Source organism: Notamacropus eugenii, chromosome 2 (assembly GCF_028372415.1).
Source record: "Notamacropus eugenii isolate mMacEug1 chromosome 2, mMacEug1.pri_v2, whole genome shotgun sequence".
Lineage (NCBI taxonomy): Eukaryota > Metazoa > Chordata > Mammalia > Diprotodontia > Macropodidae > Notamacropus > Notamacropus eugenii.
In genome coordinates this window covers 72,755,601-72,774,886 of record NC_092873.1, presented here as the reverse complement: position 1 = coordinate 72,774,886, position 19,286 = coordinate 72,755,601, and the positions used below count along the sequence as shown (strand labels likewise).

Genomic DNA, 19,286 nt, shown 5'->3' with positions numbered 1-19,286 from the left:
TAAATAAAAGCAATTATTAGGAACTATTTGGTCCAACTACGTGCCAATAAAACCAGCAATCTAAATGAAATGGATGAATATTTATGAAAATAAAAATTGCCTAGATTAGGAGAAGAAATAGAATGCTAGATAAAGAAACTGAACATATCATAAAAGAACTCTCTAAGGAAAAAAAATCCCAGAAGTATATGGATTTACAAGCAAATTTTAACAAATATTTAAAGAACAATTAATTCAAATACTGTGTAAACTGTTTTTTTTTTAAATAGGAAAAGAATGAGTCCTACCAAATTCCTTCTATGACACAAATATGTTTTTGATACCTAAATCAAGAAGAGTTAAAACTAAGAAAGAAAATTTTAGACCAATTTCCCTAATAAACGTTAATGAAAAAATTTAAAACAAAATACTAGTGAGACAATTAAAACAATGTATCACAAAGACCATACACTGGGATTTTTACCAGGTATACAGGGCCAGTTTCTTATTAGGAAAAGCATATCATTAAGAAAGATAATAATCATTATTTCAATAGAGGCAGGAAAAGATTTTGATAAAATACAACACTTATTTGTAAGTTTAAAAAACACATTAGAATGCATAGCAATAAATGGAGTTTTTCTTCAAATAATAAGTACTGTCTATCCAAAAATAACCATTTTTTTTATGTTACCAACAAACTCCATCAGGAAGAGTTAGAGAAATTCTACTTAAAATAACTACAGACAGAATAAAATATGTGGAAATCTACCTACGAACACACACACACACACACACACACACAGAGGAATTGTATGAGTTACAATCCATAAAGCAAGACACAATTACAAAATACTCTTTCCACATGTAAGGACAGACCTAAATAATTGGAGAAATATTTTTTCTCATAGGTAGGTCAATCCAATATAATAAAAATGACAATACTACCTAGATTAATTTACTTATTCTATGCCATACTGGTCCAACTACCAACAAATTACTTTATAGAACTGGAAAAACAATAAGAAAATTCATCTGGAGAAATAAAAGGTCAACAGTATCACGATGTAATCAATGAAAAAACTACGTAAAATGGAGGTCTAGCAATACTAGATCTGAAACTATACTACAAATAATGATCATCAAAACAATTTGGTACTAGATAAGAAATAGTTGATCAGTGAAACAGATTACACAATATACAGAAACAGAGGAACACAGTAACCTAGAGTCTGATAAAGCCAAAGATCCTAGCTACTGGGGCATGAATTCATTATTTGACAAAAACTGCTGAGAAAACAAAGTAGTCTGGTAGAAATTGGGCACACTCCAGCATCTCATACCATATAACATAAGATCCAAATGGGCACATGATTTAAACATAAAGGGTGATAACATCAGCAAATTGTGGGAACATGGAAGAAATTACTTATCAGATTTATGAATGGGAAAGAGTTTATGACCAAATGAAAGATAAGGGTTTTACAGGTGTTTAAATGGATAATTTTGACTGCATCAAATAAAAAGGTATCATACAAATAAAATCAATGCAGCCAAAATTAGAAGAGCAGGAACCTTGGGGGGAAGTGCATACAGGTAGGGGCAGTGACATTCTCAAAGAAGACTCTATGAAAAAGAAATAGAAAGTTAAGGGAGCAAGCTTTACATGAAACTCATTCTTATCTGAATCTGACAAAAGAGTGTTGAATGCATACACACACAAAGAGTTTGATGTTAGAACTATATTAAAACATATATTAGAAATATGTTTAAAATATTAGAAATATACCAGACTACAGGGAAAGAAGTAGAGTTGGAAGAGAGAAGGAAATTTAAAGGGAAGCTTAGAGCCTGGGACACAATAGCCACAAGTTTGAAAAGAATTCACTTTTGGAGTGTAGATTGAAAAGTTTGAATTAAAAGGAAAGTAAGTGTGATCTCTCAAGACTGGAAAAGATGATAGAGTAGGAGAAAGCAGTAGAGCTCTGCTCTTTCCCATAAGTATTCCAAGATCAAGGAAAAACATCAAAACAGCTGGTGATCATGAAATCCAAGGAGAAAGCATGGTGCTATTCCCAGTGTATTAAAATGTGTTATTGGGGTCTAGAAGAATAGCAGGGGAACAAAAGGAGATTTTGTCAATGATACTGAGCACATTGTCTAGTCACCACTATTCTTTGTAAAGGGGATGAGGAAGCAGAGAAAAGAAAATATGAGAATAGCATGAAGATATATGACATAGACAATGATCCTAAAGGTGAATGCAAATGGTATGCATTCACCAATAAAATAGAAAAGAATAGCCGAATCCAGCAATACTTTTTTATTTATAAAAAATACATTTGAAACAAAATTTCACACAGTTAAAATAAGATTGAAAAAAATGTATTATATTTTAGCTGAGCTCAAAATATCAGGGTTATCAATTTCTTAGACAAGGCAACAACAAATATAGTCTTGATTTTAAAAGAGAATAGTGACGTTAACAAGCTAAAAGGTATCATAAATAATGAATTAATATCAATACTTAATATATGTATTATATATGGTATTGTATGTAAATACTTAAAGGAAAGGCTATGTGTGTTACAGAGAGAAATAGAAAGCAAAACTATTATAGTTGGGGACTCCATTGTACTCCTTTCAAATCAAGATAAATCTAACAAAAACAACAGCAACCAAGAGCCAACATTATATGTAATGAGGACAAATTAAAGGACTTCTCAATAAGATAGGTGAAGTAGCAAGGATACTGCTTCAATACAATGCTTAAAATGCTAATTAGGTATCAATGACAAGAAAGAAAAATTGAGGGAATAAATTCAGGCAAAGAGGAAACTAAATTATCACTTTTTGCAGCTCACATGATTCCTAGAGAAACCTGGAAAGTAAACTAAAAATTATTTGAAATAATAACTTTGGTAAAGCTGCAAAATATAACTTAACTAGCATATCTGTTAATAAACAAATCAATAACAAAATGTAATAACAAAAGAAGGGAAGTAGAAAGAGAAATTTAAAATAACTACAGAATGTTTACATAATTGGGAGACACCTACAAACCACTTTACAGAAATAGAGCTAAATAATTGGAGAAATATTAATTGATCATGGGTAGGTAGGCTGAGTCAGAATAATAAAAATAGCATTACTACTTACATTAATTTAATTATTTAGTGCCACAACAACCAATCTGGAAAATGATTGCTTAATAGATCCAAAAAAATTTCTAGAGGATCCAAAGCTCAAGAATCTGAAAAGAAATAATGGAGAAGGGAGGTATTGAAAAGAAAAGTGGTCTAGCAGTAGCAGACTCTAAACTACAATGCAAAAAATGACTAATTTTGGAAAGGCCATGTGAAACCAGACACAACAATACAATTATGAATGGTTCTCTTTTCTCTCTCTCTCTCTCTCACACAAATGCACACACACACACACACCACACACATTTACTAGCTATGTGACCCTGAGCAAGTCATTTAACCTTTGTTTGCCTCAGTCTTCATAATTCTAAAATGGAAATAATAATAGCAACTACTTCCCAGGAATATTGTAAGGATCAAATGAGATAATATTTGTAAAACTCTTAGCACAATGCAGATTTTCTTCCTTCTTTCCTTCCTTCCTAGCAACGCACACTTTTAAACATTTGTGGTCAGTTAACATTCATTGTTATTCTTCTACATGCATAATCTAGAAGGTAACCTCACAATCTTCCAGTATTCTCAGAGGCAGTTTTGTATAGTGGGCATGATATAGTTTGGGATTGCTGGGAACCCTGAAATGTCAGGGTACAGGATGGCACCAGCCTGGAATGAATTCATGCACTCAAACCTTCTTCCAGCGAGGGGGCAAATTTTATTGTAACACCAATAGAAGCAGGTTGGGTTTCTAGTGAACATGCAGCTTAATGGGGGTGAGATTGATGCTTATATACAAAAGGAACAGTGAAAGTATCTGAATGGAATTAAAAAGTGATAAATAGTCTGGGGTGGGCCAGGTGCAACAGTGAAAGGAATATCAAGTAAGCTAATTAAGATGATCTAGATGGGATTAAGGATGATCAGTAAATGCAACTAGTCTGGAGCTGGTCAGGTATGACAGTGAAATGTAATTGGAATTGAATTGACAGTGAAAGGTAAGCTAATTAGGTGGTCAAGTAGTCTTGGGTGGGCCAGTGATCTGGGCTACTAGAATGCACGGGAAAATTCAGTGACTGGGTTGCTTTCAAAGACATGGTTCTTTCCTTATATTGTTCCAAGTCCCATTACCCCATGAAGCAGAGTACTAGACTTAGAGTTAGAAGTTCTGAGTTTAAACCCCAAATCTGCAACTTGTTAACTATGTGACCTTATTGACTGGGTGATTCATTTAACTTCTCTGTGAGTCTCGGTTTCTTCATCTATAAAATGAGGATAACAATATTTTCATTACCTACCTCACAAGGTTGTTATAAGGAAGACATTTTGCAAGTTAGCTTCCAAGTCAAGAAGACCTAGGTTAAAGGCCTACTTCTGACATACACCCGCTGACCCGGTCGCCCTTACTTAACTTTGCAACTCTCTAAGACAGAGGTTCTTAATCTTCTGTGTGTGTGTCATTAATCTCTTTGGCAGTATTATAAAGTTTAGAAAACCTATTTTTAAATGCATAAAATAAAAAACATAAGATTATCAAAAAAACTCAATTACATTGAAATGTAGTCATTAAAATATTTTTAAACAAGGTTAATAATGTCTGGTCTCAGAATCTAAGCTGCAGAGCAGCTGTTAATTAGCATTAGTAAGGGAAGTTTCCTAATTGGGAGTTCCCTAAACTAATGAAATTACAGGTTCATCCCACAGACCCAAATGTAAATATTAGCTACTATCTTCCTTTTTTCTTTCTTACTCTTACCAAATGCAAGCATTTAATAGCAGCAGCCTTTTGGTAGTGGTCCTGTCCTAGCTACAGAACATATAGATCCTGGTTGTATTCCCACATTTCAATACCATCACTACTCTCCTCCATTCCTATGATATCAGTCAAGAGGGGATATGTATGTATGTATGTATGTGTATATATATATATAATTACTACTGCCCTATAGATATACAAATGATTTCCAAAGTGATGAGACAACGAAAACACTACCAACAATAATAGCAAATACTAGCAATTATGTATCACTTTAAGGTTTGCTAATGAGTCATTTTATCCTTGGACAATAATTATAGGAGGTCAATGCTCTTATTAAGTGCACTGTACAGATAAGGAAACTGAAATACACAGGCTTACCCTAGGACACACAATGTCTAATACTGGATTTGAATTCAAGTCTTCTAACTCAAGTTCAGTGCTCTATACACTCGGCAACCTAAATAATTTCTAAGGAGGTCAACACATCACTAATTTAGAGTGCCAGTTTTTTCATGGTAACTGAGTCAAGGGACTAATACAGAGGAAAAATTAGAAGAATATATACCTAGCTGAAAACTTTGAGTTTAAACTTTTCCCATTTCCACTAACCTCTGCTCTTAAATATCCATAATTATTAATAATGAATAATATTTATATTTAATAATTATTTTGTTCCCTCCAAGAGCCTCATTAAAGTCTTATTTCTGTAAGATAATCAGGAGTTCTCAATATGTGCCATATGCATACACTACAATCCAAATAAACATAAATCTAACATAAATGAAAAGTATACTGTAGGATGCACAAATCACATCAGAATTGGACAATCATAAACTGAGTCACAAGAAAGGTTATGATTATAAATTACAACTGTCCTTGTAAGGGTAAGGATTAGGAGGAAGGAATTAACAACAACTTTAGTTCAGTATTGGGTAGGGAAGAAGTGAATTTTCCTGAAGTTTAGCCCTTATGTATTGAAATATAATATTGGTGTGTGGATATGTTAAATATTATGGTACTCATCACACCAACATCCTTAAAGAATCCCCATCAGTGCTCTCAGGCTACTTGTTGGAGCTTTCTATGGAAATGAAAAAGAAACATTTCCTTCTCATAATTCAAAAATGATTGAATGAATTTAAGCTTCATTTGTTTTTCATATTATTTTCTCAGCTTGTCCCTTGTCCACCCACCAACCACACCAACCAAAATTCAGATCCATGTCTTTTGTCTTAAAAAGCTTTTTTTTTTCCTTTTTGAGCATCGGGGACAATTCCAGAAAATTATGGATGAAGGAAAAGAAGAGGTTATGAATTAAATTTTTAAGCTTTACTTAGTAGAAATGTTTTCATCTTCAAACTATTTGGAATAATAGGTATAATAATGTTCCCTCCTCCTTCTTAGTTCCAGCCATAATAGCAGGACTCATAAAGGTGACAGCAGTGGATTATGTAACTTGTACCATGGTTCTTTGCAGGCCAAGGGAACTATTTCAGAAGAATATGAACAAATGAAAAGAGGTTATAAACTAAACTTTTGACATTATAATTACTTGTATTTAACCAGCTGTTGAAATCAAGTAAATTTCTTCTTTTTTATCACTGATGTTTCATTAAGTAAATAATTTTGAATGATACCTACATTGATAATAGAAAGCATTAACGAAATTTTTCTTTCAATTGAGTAGGAAGTTGATGTTGCTAAATGTTGTCAAGAAAGAATAAGACAACATCTGAACAAGGCTATTGCTCAACTTGCGTAAGAAAAGAATTTTACCTTTGCTTTTATTTAAAATTTGTAATCTATATATTTTTATAACTTTCTATCCTACTTTCTTTTCAACTTTAATACAAAAATATAATAAAATCTTTCAAGAAGCTAAGATGTCCACTATAGTTGTAAAATAGCTTGTTGCTTTCAAACAAATTAGAATCAACTTTGATAAGAAGATACTATCAGGGATGCCATACAAGGGAGTTATGCCCTTTGCAGAAGGTTACAGTAGAAGATCTCTAAGGATTCTTTCAACTTTAAATTCTTGGATTCTGCAACAAAAAACTGAGTTGTGTATATTACAGGTAAAAATAAGAAATATTCTCGAATGAAGAAAAAGAATATAAGCAATCTTATTCCTTGATAGCAAGTATTTAGTATATAAAGTTCAATTGGCTAAGCCTAAGGAGACTTACTTCAAGTGTAAAATCCAAATGCATTTTCATTTCTTTTTTGAATACAGAGGAAATTAAGGCTGAATATCTCATGAAAGTAGAAGTATAAATAGAAACCAAATTAACAATTTTACACTTTTGCCTTTCCTGATGTGCACATTAGAGTTTTTCAGTCTTTTGATTCTGTTTTATATCTTTGTGTCTATATCCATTATCTATGGATCTCTTTAAACTTTGCCATTATTTTAAAACTCTAAGGAACTGTAACTAAAAGACTTTTTTCAGTCACTCTCTAAGACAAAAACTGACTTATCCCAGATATGGATATCACAGGATCTTAGAGTTGCAAGGGACCTCAGAAGTTATCTGTTTAAACTAACCAAGAAGTTGTCTCAGACTAATCAGCTAGACTTTGCTCAGACTATTGGTGAGAAGAGAACCTGCTTCTTACTGAAGAAGCTCATTCCAATTTTGGATTTACCTATTAGGAAATTCATATCACATTTACATCTTCCTCTTTACAATTGTTTGTTTCCAGTTGTACCTAGTTCTGCCCTGTCAGATGAATAAATCTAATCCCTTTTTCTCAAGACAGATTTGACTTGAACACATCTTTCTTAAATTTTCTCTTTTCCGGATTAAACTCTCAAATGATCCTCATATGACATGGCCTTTAGGCCATTTTCCACCTTCTTGATTGCTCACCTCTGAATATTCTCCAATTTATTAGTATCCTTCCTAAAATGTGGTCTGACCAGAAGCAGAGTATAAGACTATCATGTCCCTTAGTCCTAAATTTTATGCCTCTCTTAGTGCAACCTAAGATTTCATAAATTTTGTTGTTGTTCACATAGAACACCATTGATTTATTATGAACTTGTATTACACTAAAGTCTGCAGAGCTTTTTCAGTTGAACTACTATTCTGCCCACTATGTTGTACTTGTGAAATTAATTATTTTTAATTGGAGTGTAAAATTTAACATTTATCCCTATTAAATTCAGCCCAAAGTTCAAATCAAAGATTTCTTTGGTTCCTAACTATATCACCTAACATGCGTAGCTATTTCTGCTAGCATTGATTCATATGATTTTACCAATCATTCATGTGACTTTTAAGTTGAGTTAGTACATTTATCATCATTGATGTAATGTTTTGAAGAAAGTTCCTCAATTTTCAGAATTTCCTAGGTTATTCATTTAGGGCATCTGAAAACATAAGATCTAGCTTTCCTTCATAATGGACCACTACTCAATTGTGGGAAGTACATTTCTTTATTAAAGGGAAGTTCAGGTCATTAACAACTTAATAAGGTCTGGCCTTCAAATGTGCTCCTCTTTCACCCCTTCCTTTTCCTTTTCTCCATTTCAATAATTTGACTTTACCTCATGAATGAGCTTGTCCAGGAAAAGTCTTCATTGTCCGATTTTTAGCTTCTTCTCTACCTCTTTTCTACGGTACCAGGCCTTCAGTCTTTAAGATACCTAGGAATTCCTCCCTCCTCCTCAAAACCCAACCTTCAGCTGTCTGAACTTAAGAACCCTGGAAACAATTTCAGAGTTTCTGCTGATATAGAATACATTGAATTGACAGCTGAGAAGCATAAGAAACTGAAGAAATAGGTATTTTCTATTCTTCCCTTTTTGAATGGTATTGTAGAAAAAGCACTACTTGTGCTTGTGATTGAAGCCTGAATGGGATACTAGTTTTTATACTCATATGACCCTGGGCAAGTCCCTTACTCTCTCTCAACTTCCATTTATTCACCTGTAAAAAATAAGGACACCGGTAACTTTTACAACTTACCCTCATAAGGCTGTTGTGAAGAAAGTGTTTTTCAAAATTTTGAAGCTCTACATAAATTTGCCCTATTATTATAAAATTAAGAACCAAATCCTTTAGATACTTCCCTTTTATATCTCTTACATCTGTCCCAGTCTTTCTATTCCTTTTGGGATCACCCTAAATCCAGGTGTTTATCAGCTCTTGCTGATAGTCTCTTAACTCCAGTCTCTCTCCCCTGTAATACATCCTACATATCACTTCCAGACTGATTTCTTTAAAACAGCAGTGCTAAGAGATTACTCCCTTGCTCAGGAACCACCAGTTCTTCTCTGTTGCTTATAATACAAAGTCTGGACTATTTAATCTGGCATTTAAGGTACGTTACCAAGGCAATATTCACAGCACTGAGGGAGACTATGAATGCGCCAGTGTAGTTCTGAATTGCAAAGTATAACAGACTCTTCATATAGAAGGCAGAAGAAAAACATTGATTCAGACACCAGAAAGCCAAATCCCAACACCAAAAAGCCAAATCCATCATAGTAACCAAGAGGTCAATACACATCAGCACTGTAGGGGACAAAGGTATTCCCAAGCCACCTCCCCCAAACCCCCAGCCCCTCTGCCTTCCCACAGACAAAAACTCAAAATCCTAACTGTCTGCTTGCCTTTGTCCTCTCTCTCCCTCCACTCTAACTGCTCTCACCAACTGCCTTCCAGCTCTTCTCCACCCTTCCTGTTCCATCCATTCAGAAACTCCTCCCACCACATGTGACTTAGGCTTCCATGTGATTTAAGTAGGTCACATGGACCTATTAATAGGTGGGAAAGGTCTTCCAATTAAGCAAAAATACATTAACAATACACAAGGCTCTCCTTAATCTTGACCCATACTATCTAACCTACTAGTCCCCAACATGAACCCTTTGTTGAAGCCAGACCAGCCTCCTTATATCATGCCAGAACAGTACTAGCTCTAAGTGTTTGCTCATGTTCTTCTCCTCATTTAAAATGTTCTTCACCCTCCTCTCTGGCTTTCCAAATCCTAGCTATCTTTCAGTAAATAAAACAAACACTTATTAAGCTCTGACTATAAGCCAGGCACTGTATTAAGCAGAGGGAATACAAAGACAAAAATGAAAAAGGACCTGTCATTAAGGAGTTTATAATCTATATGCAGAAATATATATATATATATATATACATAACTTAATTGGCTATATATATAGTATATATACTATTATACATAGTATGTGAAGAATATATACATGTGTGTATATATATATGTAGATATATATTCACATACACACACGTGTGCTTGTAGGTGTTGGTGGGTATATCTCACCTCTGAGGGTTTCCTTGACTACCAAATTCTATGTTGATCTCCTCCATTTCGTAATTCCTTAATTCATTTTATTTATCTGTTTCATATCTCTAGGACTCATTTCCCCAACTGAATTGTAAAATTTTGGAAGGCAGGACTTTCTTACATCTCTTTTGTATCATTAATGTGCCTAGTGTTGAGTCAGTGAGTAGATGGTTTTATCTGTTTAGTTCCAAGAGCATTTTAAGGGATACACATACAAACACACGCACACAAAAAAAAACACATATAATATACACACACATACATACATAAACACATATACATATATACGCAAATAACTTTGATCTTAATTACCGCTTTGAATCATGTAATGAACACATAGTGAATATGGATCTCGTGTGTGTTCAACACAGCTAAGACTGTGGAAGATATAAAAAGAAGTATTCATTCTACCCTTAAAGACTTTTCCTTACACAAAGTAGAGAAAAATACGAAATAAGATGGGAGTCTCTTATAGGGATAGTGAGCATCATCCCAACTAAGTAATCATCAGGGACAGGGGAAATTAATTTTGTCACCTCTCACTATATTCTCCCAACTCTCCAAGTAAGTTGGCAGGAACCACTAGGATCTCCATAAATTAAATGGAACCACTACTAAGTGCTCATTTTATGTATATACTTAAAGTGCTATGAGAATTCAGAGAAAGAAGTATTCAAGTAGAATAGAGAGGTTAGAGAAATCTTCATAGGAGTAGCAAAAAACATTGTTGAGGTAGCTTATATGGTAGAACATTAGGCTTGAAGTAAAATGATGTAAAATAGATTTTATCATATTAGATAAAAAGTAGACTTGGACCTAAGAGAACTGACTTCTAATCCTGGATTTCACATATCCTAGAGATATTCAAGTCACTTAACCTCTCTGAGCTTTCAGTATCCTCATCTGCAGAATAGCAAAAATAATATCTACCCTTTCTATATCACAGAATTGCTGGGAAGAAACATTTTAATGCACTTTGGAAGAAAAGTATAAAATATTTATAAGTGTAACATATTCATGATTTTATAAGATTAACTTTCTATTCTAGTCCAAATATTTTCTAATTATATATAAATTGCAATATTAATTTGTTCTTTTTTAAAATTTATTTGATTGATTTAGTATTTTATTTTTCCCCAGTTACATGTTTAAACAATTTTTAACATTTGTTTTTAAAACTTTGGGTTGTTAATTCTCTCCCTTCCTCCCTCACCACCCTCCTCCATTGAGAAGGCAAGCAATTCGATAAAGGTTATACATGTGTAGCCATGCAAAACATATGCATAATAGTCATATTGTTAAAGAAAACAGACCAAAAAACCCCAAGAAAAATAAAGTAAAAAAAGTAAGCTTCAATCTGTATTCAGTTCTTTGTCTGGAGAAGGATGACATTTTTCAGAATTGTCCTTCAGAATTGTCTTAGATCATTATACTGCTGAGAATAGCTAAGTCATTCACAACATCAGCCCATGCAAGTCTTTCCAGGTTTTTCTGAGATGTCCTGATCATCATTTCTTACAATATTCCATCATAATCACATACCACAACTTGTTCAGCCATTCCCCAGTTTATGAACATTCCCTCAATTTCTTATTCTTTACCCCTAGAAAAGAACTCCTACAAATATTTTTGTACATATAAGTCCTTTTCCTTTATATTTTTTGTCTCTTTTGGGGATACAGACCTAGTAGTGGTACTGCTAGATCAAAGGCTACTAATGATTTTATAGCTCTGATACACTCACTCCCCCCACACAATGCCCCCTTTCCTCATATGCTGGGAAAGCTTTTTCTTACCTCTTTTATGAGAGATGATTTGACCCATTTTACCTCTCCCTTTCTCTCCCAGTATGTTACTCTCTCACCTCTTTACTTTGTATTTTAGATATCACTCCTTTATATTCAACTACTCACACCTGTGCCCTTTGTCTATACATACTCTTTCTAACTACCCTAATAATGAGGAAGCTGTTATGAGTTATGAATAACATTTTCCCATTTATCAATATAAACAGTTTAAACTTATTAAATACCTTATGATTTCCCTTTCCTGTTTATCTTTTTATGCTTCTCTTGAGTCTAGTATTTGAAAGTCAAATTTTCTATTCAGCTCTGGTCTTTTCATCAAGACTGCTTGAAAGTCCTCCATCTCAATGACTGTCTCATTTTTAAAACTGAAGGATTACACTCAGTTTTGCTGGGTAGGTGATTCTTGGTTGTAATCCTAGCTACTTTGCCCTCCAGAATATCATATTCTAAGCCCTCTGGTCCTTTAATGTAGAAATTACTAAATCTTGTGTGCTCATGACTGTGGACTTCACCATACTTGAATTATTTCTTTCTGGCTGCTTGCAATATGTTCTCCTTTACCTGGGAACTCTGGTATTTGGCTATAATATTCCTGGAAGTTTTCATTTTGGGGTCTCTTTCAGGAGGTGATCAGTGGATTCTTTCAATTTCTATATTTTCTTCTGGTTCTAGAATATCAGGGCAATTTTCCTTGATAATTTCTTAAAAGATAATGTCTAGGCTCTTTTTTTTTGCTTATGGCTTTCAGGTAGTACAATAATTTTTAGATTATCTCTCCTGGATCTGTTTTCCAGGTCACTTGTTTTTCCAATGAGCTATTTCACATTGTCCTCCGTTTTTTTTTCATTCTTTTGTTTTTGTTTTATTGCTTCTTGATTTCTCACAAAGTCATTAGCTTCCCTTTGCTCCATTCTAATTTTTGAGGAATTATTTTCTTAAGTGAACTTTTGGATCTCCTTTTCCATTTGGCCAATTCTGCTTGTTAAGGAATTCTTCTCTTCAGTGACTTTTTTGGACTTCTTTTGTCATTTGGCCTAGTTTGTTTTATAAGGTGTTACTTTATTCAGTATTTTTGATGTCCCCTTTAGCAAGCTGTTGACTCTTTTCTCTTGATTTTCTTGCATCACTCCCATTTCTCTTCCCAATATTTCCCCTGCCTCTCTTACTTAATTTTCAAAATCCTTTTTGAGCTCTTCCATTGCCTAAAACTAATTCATATTTTTCTTAAATGATTTTGATGTAGGAGCTTTGTTATCTTCTGAGCATGTTTGATCTTCCTTGTCACCATGATAACTTTCTATACTCAGAGTATTTTCCATTGTTTGATCATTTTCCCAGCCTACTACTGGACTTTTAACTTTTTTTTAAAGTAGTGCTCTGCTTCCAGAGTGGAGAGTACACTGTCTCAAGCTTCAGGGGTTTTGCAGAGCTGTTTTCAGAGATACTTCTAGGGATCTGTAAGTTTTCAGTTCTTCCAATGTGGTATGATCTAATGAGAGTTGTTTACTACATTTCTGGCCTGTGTGCTGGTCTGTGAGCAAGCACAGGCACTCTTTTCTGCCATGGAAATGTGATGAGGCTTCCCACTCCACTGTGACTACAAGCTTTGATATGCTAGTGCTCCTCTTCACTCTGAGCCTGCCACGCAGGACTCTAACCCAGATCTGAATATGGGCAAAGCCACAGAGTCCTGCCTCAGTGCTGGTAAAAAAGACCTCTTTAATCTCCTTCTGATCAGTTTTTCCACCCCCTTACCATCTGTGGGCTGAGAGCTCTGGAAGCAGTCACTGCCCCTGAAGCTGCTGATTACTAAATCAGCAAAGCCTGCTCCTGGTTTGCTGGGGCCCAGTCTGTGCTGGCATGGCCTGCACTGGACTGTGCTCTTCTCCCATACTGATGCAAGAGGCCTTTCCTGCCGACCTTCCAAGTTGTCTTGGACAGGAAATTTGTTTCACTCCATCTTTTTGAGGGTTCTTCTGCTCTAGAATTTGCTTAGAGTCATTTTTAAAGGTATTTGGGGGAGTTTGGGGGAGAACTCAGGTGAGTCTCCTGCCTTTACTCCACCATCTTTGCAATTACCAATAATTATCTTGAAAATTAGTAGAATCACAAAATCCAGAGTTAGAAAGGACCTTAGAGATCATATACCCCCACCTCCCACCTAGTATAGCAATTCCTTCTACAACATTTCTTATATTCAACAGATTCTGTCTCATAATAGAAATGTTGTACTTTTCCTATTGGTCTTGCCTTCTTACTTTGGTCAAATTATGGATTCAGGGAAATGAAATATTAGAGTATAGAAGTGAATTATACTCAAGATGGGAGGAAAAAAGGGAACAAGGAGTAAGGAAAGAAGAACAAAACAAGGAAGGAGAAGGAATGGAATGCATAATATTCTGGTTTTAATTACTATGTCTTCTGGAACAGGGCAAATTGTGGGAAGATGCTTCTCTACTTCAGCACATTGCCAAAGTAGATGGTAGGAGATAAACAGGATTGGTAGGACATAAATTCACTATGTGTATGTAAATATTTGAGTTCCAAGTAAGGCTACTGTTTAGCTAATAGGCAAATTATATTTGAGCAGTGAGATCATGTGACAGCAAATTTCAATTTAATCAAATTTGTTTTTCCCCTTTTGCTTCAGAGCTGACAGAGCGGCCCAACATGAGCTTGAAAAGGATCTCAGTGATAAACAGGCAGCCTTTCGGATTGATGATAAGTGTCACCACCTGCGAAATGTCTCAGATGGTATTAGTTATTACAGAGGTGTGGAACGTGTCGATGCTACGTAAGTCAAATACGTTTCTGAAGTGTCTATGGTTGATTGTTAAACAAAGATTTTGTGTGGCTATTGCTTTAGTCGTCTTTAAGAATGACATTAATTATCACAACCAAGTGATTTATAGAACAATCTCCATTTCCAGTAAAATGGTCAAATTATGCTGTCTTATTTATGCCATTTCCATAAACCTGATTTTTAAAAAGATTTAATGTCACCTTGCCTTAACATAAACCAATAACTATAAGAATGTTGGTCTAGTAGTATGATGATTCTATCACCCAGACCATTTGGAGAATAATCAATGGTTTTGTAGCACCTAAGAGGCATAGTGGATCTAGAGCAGCAGACTGGAGTCAGGAAGATCTGAGTTCAAATGTGACCTCAAATACGTACTAGTTGTGTGACCACAGGCAAGTCACTTAACCTTTCTCAGTCTATTTTCTCATCTGTAAAAGCAGAGATAAATAATAGCATTTTCTATGATTGTTATGAGGATAAAATGAAATCATAATTTCATAGTACTTTATAAATGATAAAGTTCCATGTGAATGCTAGCTATTATTATGGTACTAATAATAATGTAAATATTCCTTTGTAAAATTTTGTGTCTGCCCTTTTCACTGACCCCACACTTCCCACTTGAGCTAGGTTGAACCTAATTACTGTCTTCCTTAGTACTAGCTCACCTCTTTCTCTACCTGCCATCTCTGGTTTGATTGAGTCCTGGCATTGGCACTTTTTCCATCCTAAAGCTTCTAATTGCCTCATTTTTTAAGGGGTTTTTTCATTGTTTTCATGATTTTTTACTGGTTCTTTTGCCTTAATCTCCAGTACCTACATGCCCCCTATCTCATAAGTACTTACCTGATCACCACCATGCTATCTTACTTAAAATTTTATCTTTTTACTATTTCTTAGCTCATCACTGTTTCCTTAACTTATAACCCACTGCCTGGCTTTGACTTAATTTTCACTGATACTTCATGTTTGTTGCACAAAGCAACCTCAGTGGTCATTTATTCCAACTCCTGTTTTACAGATGAGAAAACTGAGGTCCAGAGAGATTAAGTGACCTGTCCAATGGATCACAAAGATAGTAAGTGTTAGAGATAGGGTTTGAACCTAGGTCCTCTCATTACAGAGCAAATAGTCTTTTCTAGAAGCCTTGACTTCATTTTCAAACACCTGTCCTAACCACTCTACTTGTTCCTGAACCTTTAACCAACTCTGACTTCATGTGTTTATGTGTCCCATGACCTGTGACAGCTTGTTGGTTTATCTTCCCATCTTCTTTGTCTTAGACTTTCAGTACATGTGTGTTCCCTGGATTGCAATGGTTTAGTTGGTTTCTGTCCTCTAGCTTTATCTCTCCCATGGGCTTTCAGGAATTCCCCAGAATCCACTCCTGCATTTGTCCCTCACCCTTCATTTCCAGTCTCACCTCAGCTATCCTCATTCTGGATAGATTTAAGCTAAATTATTTAAGATCAATTATATTAAGATATAATTAACAATAAAAATAACATTAAGATCAATTACAACTTTAATCTGAATTACTTATTAATACAATATATAATTGCCTGTCATCTGTCTGGACTATTTCACCATTGATTTTGCTTCATTTTCTTAGGATATCAGTGCCAGAATCATGGGCCAAATTTACTGATGACAACATTCTGCGTTCTCAGAGTGAAAGGGCAGCTTCTGCCAAATTGAGAAATGATATTGAAAACCTCCTGGTTGTGACGGCAAATGAGATGTGGAATCAGTTCAATACAGTCAATGTTGCTTTCACCAATCGCATTTCTGAGACAGGAGATGCCAAAAATAAGATTCAGGTGCATCTAGCAAAGGTAAACTCCTTCCTTTTACTCATTTGACCACAACAAAATAACCAAGAACCTTGTCATCAAATGGATCAATTATCTTCACTCCATTCAGACCATACCCTAACAAAAGCCAGATTTCTTAGAAACACATGCTACTTTTCACAAAGAGATTTATGACTACATACAAATCTACCCTGGATGGAAAAACAAACAACACTTGTCCACTAATGGTATAAGCAAGAGAGATAGAAAATGATATACTGTCTTTAGTTACATTGATCAATACCTCAAAATTATAAATACTATAATCACGTATTATGACTAGGAAGTATATGAAAGAAATACTTTTGCACCTGCCTTCTATATAGAAAGCCTTACAGCAGCATCTGCCATGACCTGTAAGAAGGGCCTGAAACAGTCTAATCTTCTGCCTCCCAGAATACAACTTCTTTTGCTAAAACTCTTTCCCAACTGGTGATACTCTATCTGGATTTATTTCTGAGTAGTTAGCATACTCTGTCATAATTCTCAATTCTAGTGATTCTGAATATCTCAGCTGCCAATGTACATACAGCGTTCCCCATCCACCATGCCTTCTTCCTTTATACCATTCCCACTCTGCCTTGTGCCTCTTCCATTGTGGTTCCTGGAACACTTGCTCTCCATATTTAACAATCTTACTTTGCTCTCTAAACCTTTTCCATTTTCTCCCGTTCCATATTCTAAAACTCACTGAGACCTGGATTCTTCCTAAAAAGATTTCATCCTTGGCTACCCTTTCTACTACGGGTTGTATTTTCACTCATACAACTCCCTGCCTCACTGGTTGTAGTGAAGGACTCACAGTGCTCCTTGCCATTTTCATATTCTCTTTCTACCACCATTATTCGGCAACACTCCCTCCTTTGAAATTCATGCTATATAAATTAATCATTCAACCCAGGTCCTGGGGACCATTCTTGACTCAGTTCTTGTTTCCACCCCAACTCCTGCCCTCATACTAAAGGGATTCAACACACATATTGATGAGCCTTCAAATGCCTTAATTTCCTAGTTCCTCATTCTACTCAGTTCCCATGATTTACTCTACCACTTTCACACAGCTACTAAGAAATAATCATACATTATGTTCGTGAATGTCCAAATTCTGATCAGAATCTTTTATCATTTCATTTTTCCCTATGTCTTATGGTCCCTAACCTTGTTCTTCAACCGCGCTGTGGTTTCTATTCCCTCAAGCCCTCTGTTTTTTCTTTTTAAAAGTTTTATGAAATTTTTATTTTTTCACATATATCTATTTTCTTTCCTTCCCAGCTCCCTTCCCCATTGAAAATAATAAAAATAAAAACCCTTATAACAAATATTCATAGTCAAGCAAAACAAATTCCCACATTGGGGATATAAATATGACATTTACCATGATATATGTTTGTATATGTATATATGTGTGTATATGTGTATATATATGTATATATATACATATTTCTCAATCAGAGTTTTGAATCTATCAACTTTCTGTCAAGAGGCAGTTAGCAATTTGCAATCATCTGGAACCATGATTGGTTATTGTGTTGATCACAGTTCTCAAGTCTTTCAGAGTTATTTGTCTTTACAATGTTGTTTCTATCACATAAAATTATTCTCCCGCTTCTGCTTATTTTACTCTGCATAGTTCATATAAGTTTTCTGAGATTCCTCTAAAATTATCTCCATCATTTCTTATAGCACAATAGTATTCCATAACATTCACATATGTGCCATTTGTTTAGCCAATTTATGGGCACCCCCTTAGTTTCCAGTTCTTTACCATTACAAAAAGATTTGTTATAAAGATTTATATATATATGAATCATCTTCCTCTTTCTTTTGTCTCTTTAACATATATATGTGTATATATACATATGTGTATATATAAAGTGGCATTGCTGAATCAAAGGTTATGTACTTATTCAGAAACTTTTTGGGCATAGTTCTAAGTTGCTTTTCAGAATGGTTTGACCAATTGACAGTTCCATCAACAGTAAGTTAAAGTGCCTATTTTCCCACCACCCTTTGTTCTTTGTCAGGCCATTATTCCTGGTCTGCCTATACTCTCTTTTCCCTATCTTAAACCCTTGATGAACCAATTCAGCTCTAAACTTATGATCTATTCTTGAATCCCTTGTCCCCTTATTATATCTCCAGTTGCACCTGACCAAAGCCCAACCCTGGCTTACTCTCACCATCTGTTTTTTTAACTCCTATTTATATGTAGAACTGAGATGAAGAAAATCACAAACAAAAAATAAAATAATGCAATGACCTCCTAAAGAAAGGATCTAATGTGAAGAATAAAGAACAGAAATCCAGGCTTCTCCTCTCTAGTTCTAAAGGATCAGCTCTGAATGATCTAATTTACATGGTAGATGATGCCAAGACTGTTCAGTTCACAGTGGGTGTCCCAATGTTAATCAGTGACAGTGAGCAGGAGAAGCCCCAGGATCATCATCAAGGTTGCAGTACAGATGATGACCCTTCCAGAAAATTCATAGATCCTTAACATGGTTTAGGGTCATCTGTTCTAAGGTAACTAAGAGGTCACTACCTTCTTGCAAACTTTCCTTAGTGTCAGTCTATATTGAGACTTACCTTACACTACAGCCATTCAATGCTCCCTGG

At 34.9% G+C, this 19,286-nt stretch overlaps 1 protein-coding gene across 3 annotated transcripts in view; it reads left to right on the top strand.

Annotated features, from left to right (window-relative positions):
• Window positions 1-19,286, top strand: part of TEKT3 (tektin 3) — a 58,464-nt gene that overhangs the window by 33,525 nt on the left and 5,653 nt on the right. For all 3 annotated transcript variants that reach the window (XM_072640937.1, XM_072640935.1, XM_072640936.1), the window contains exons 4-6: window positions 6,569-6,639; window positions 14,662-14,805; window positions 16,430-16,652. In XM_072640937.1, coding sequence (XP_072497038.1) covers window positions 6,569-6,639; window positions 14,662-14,805; window positions 16,430-16,652 — 438 coding nt within the window. The remainder of the gene's footprint in view (window positions 1-6,568; window positions 6,640-14,661; window positions 14,806-16,429; window positions 16,653-19,286) is intronic.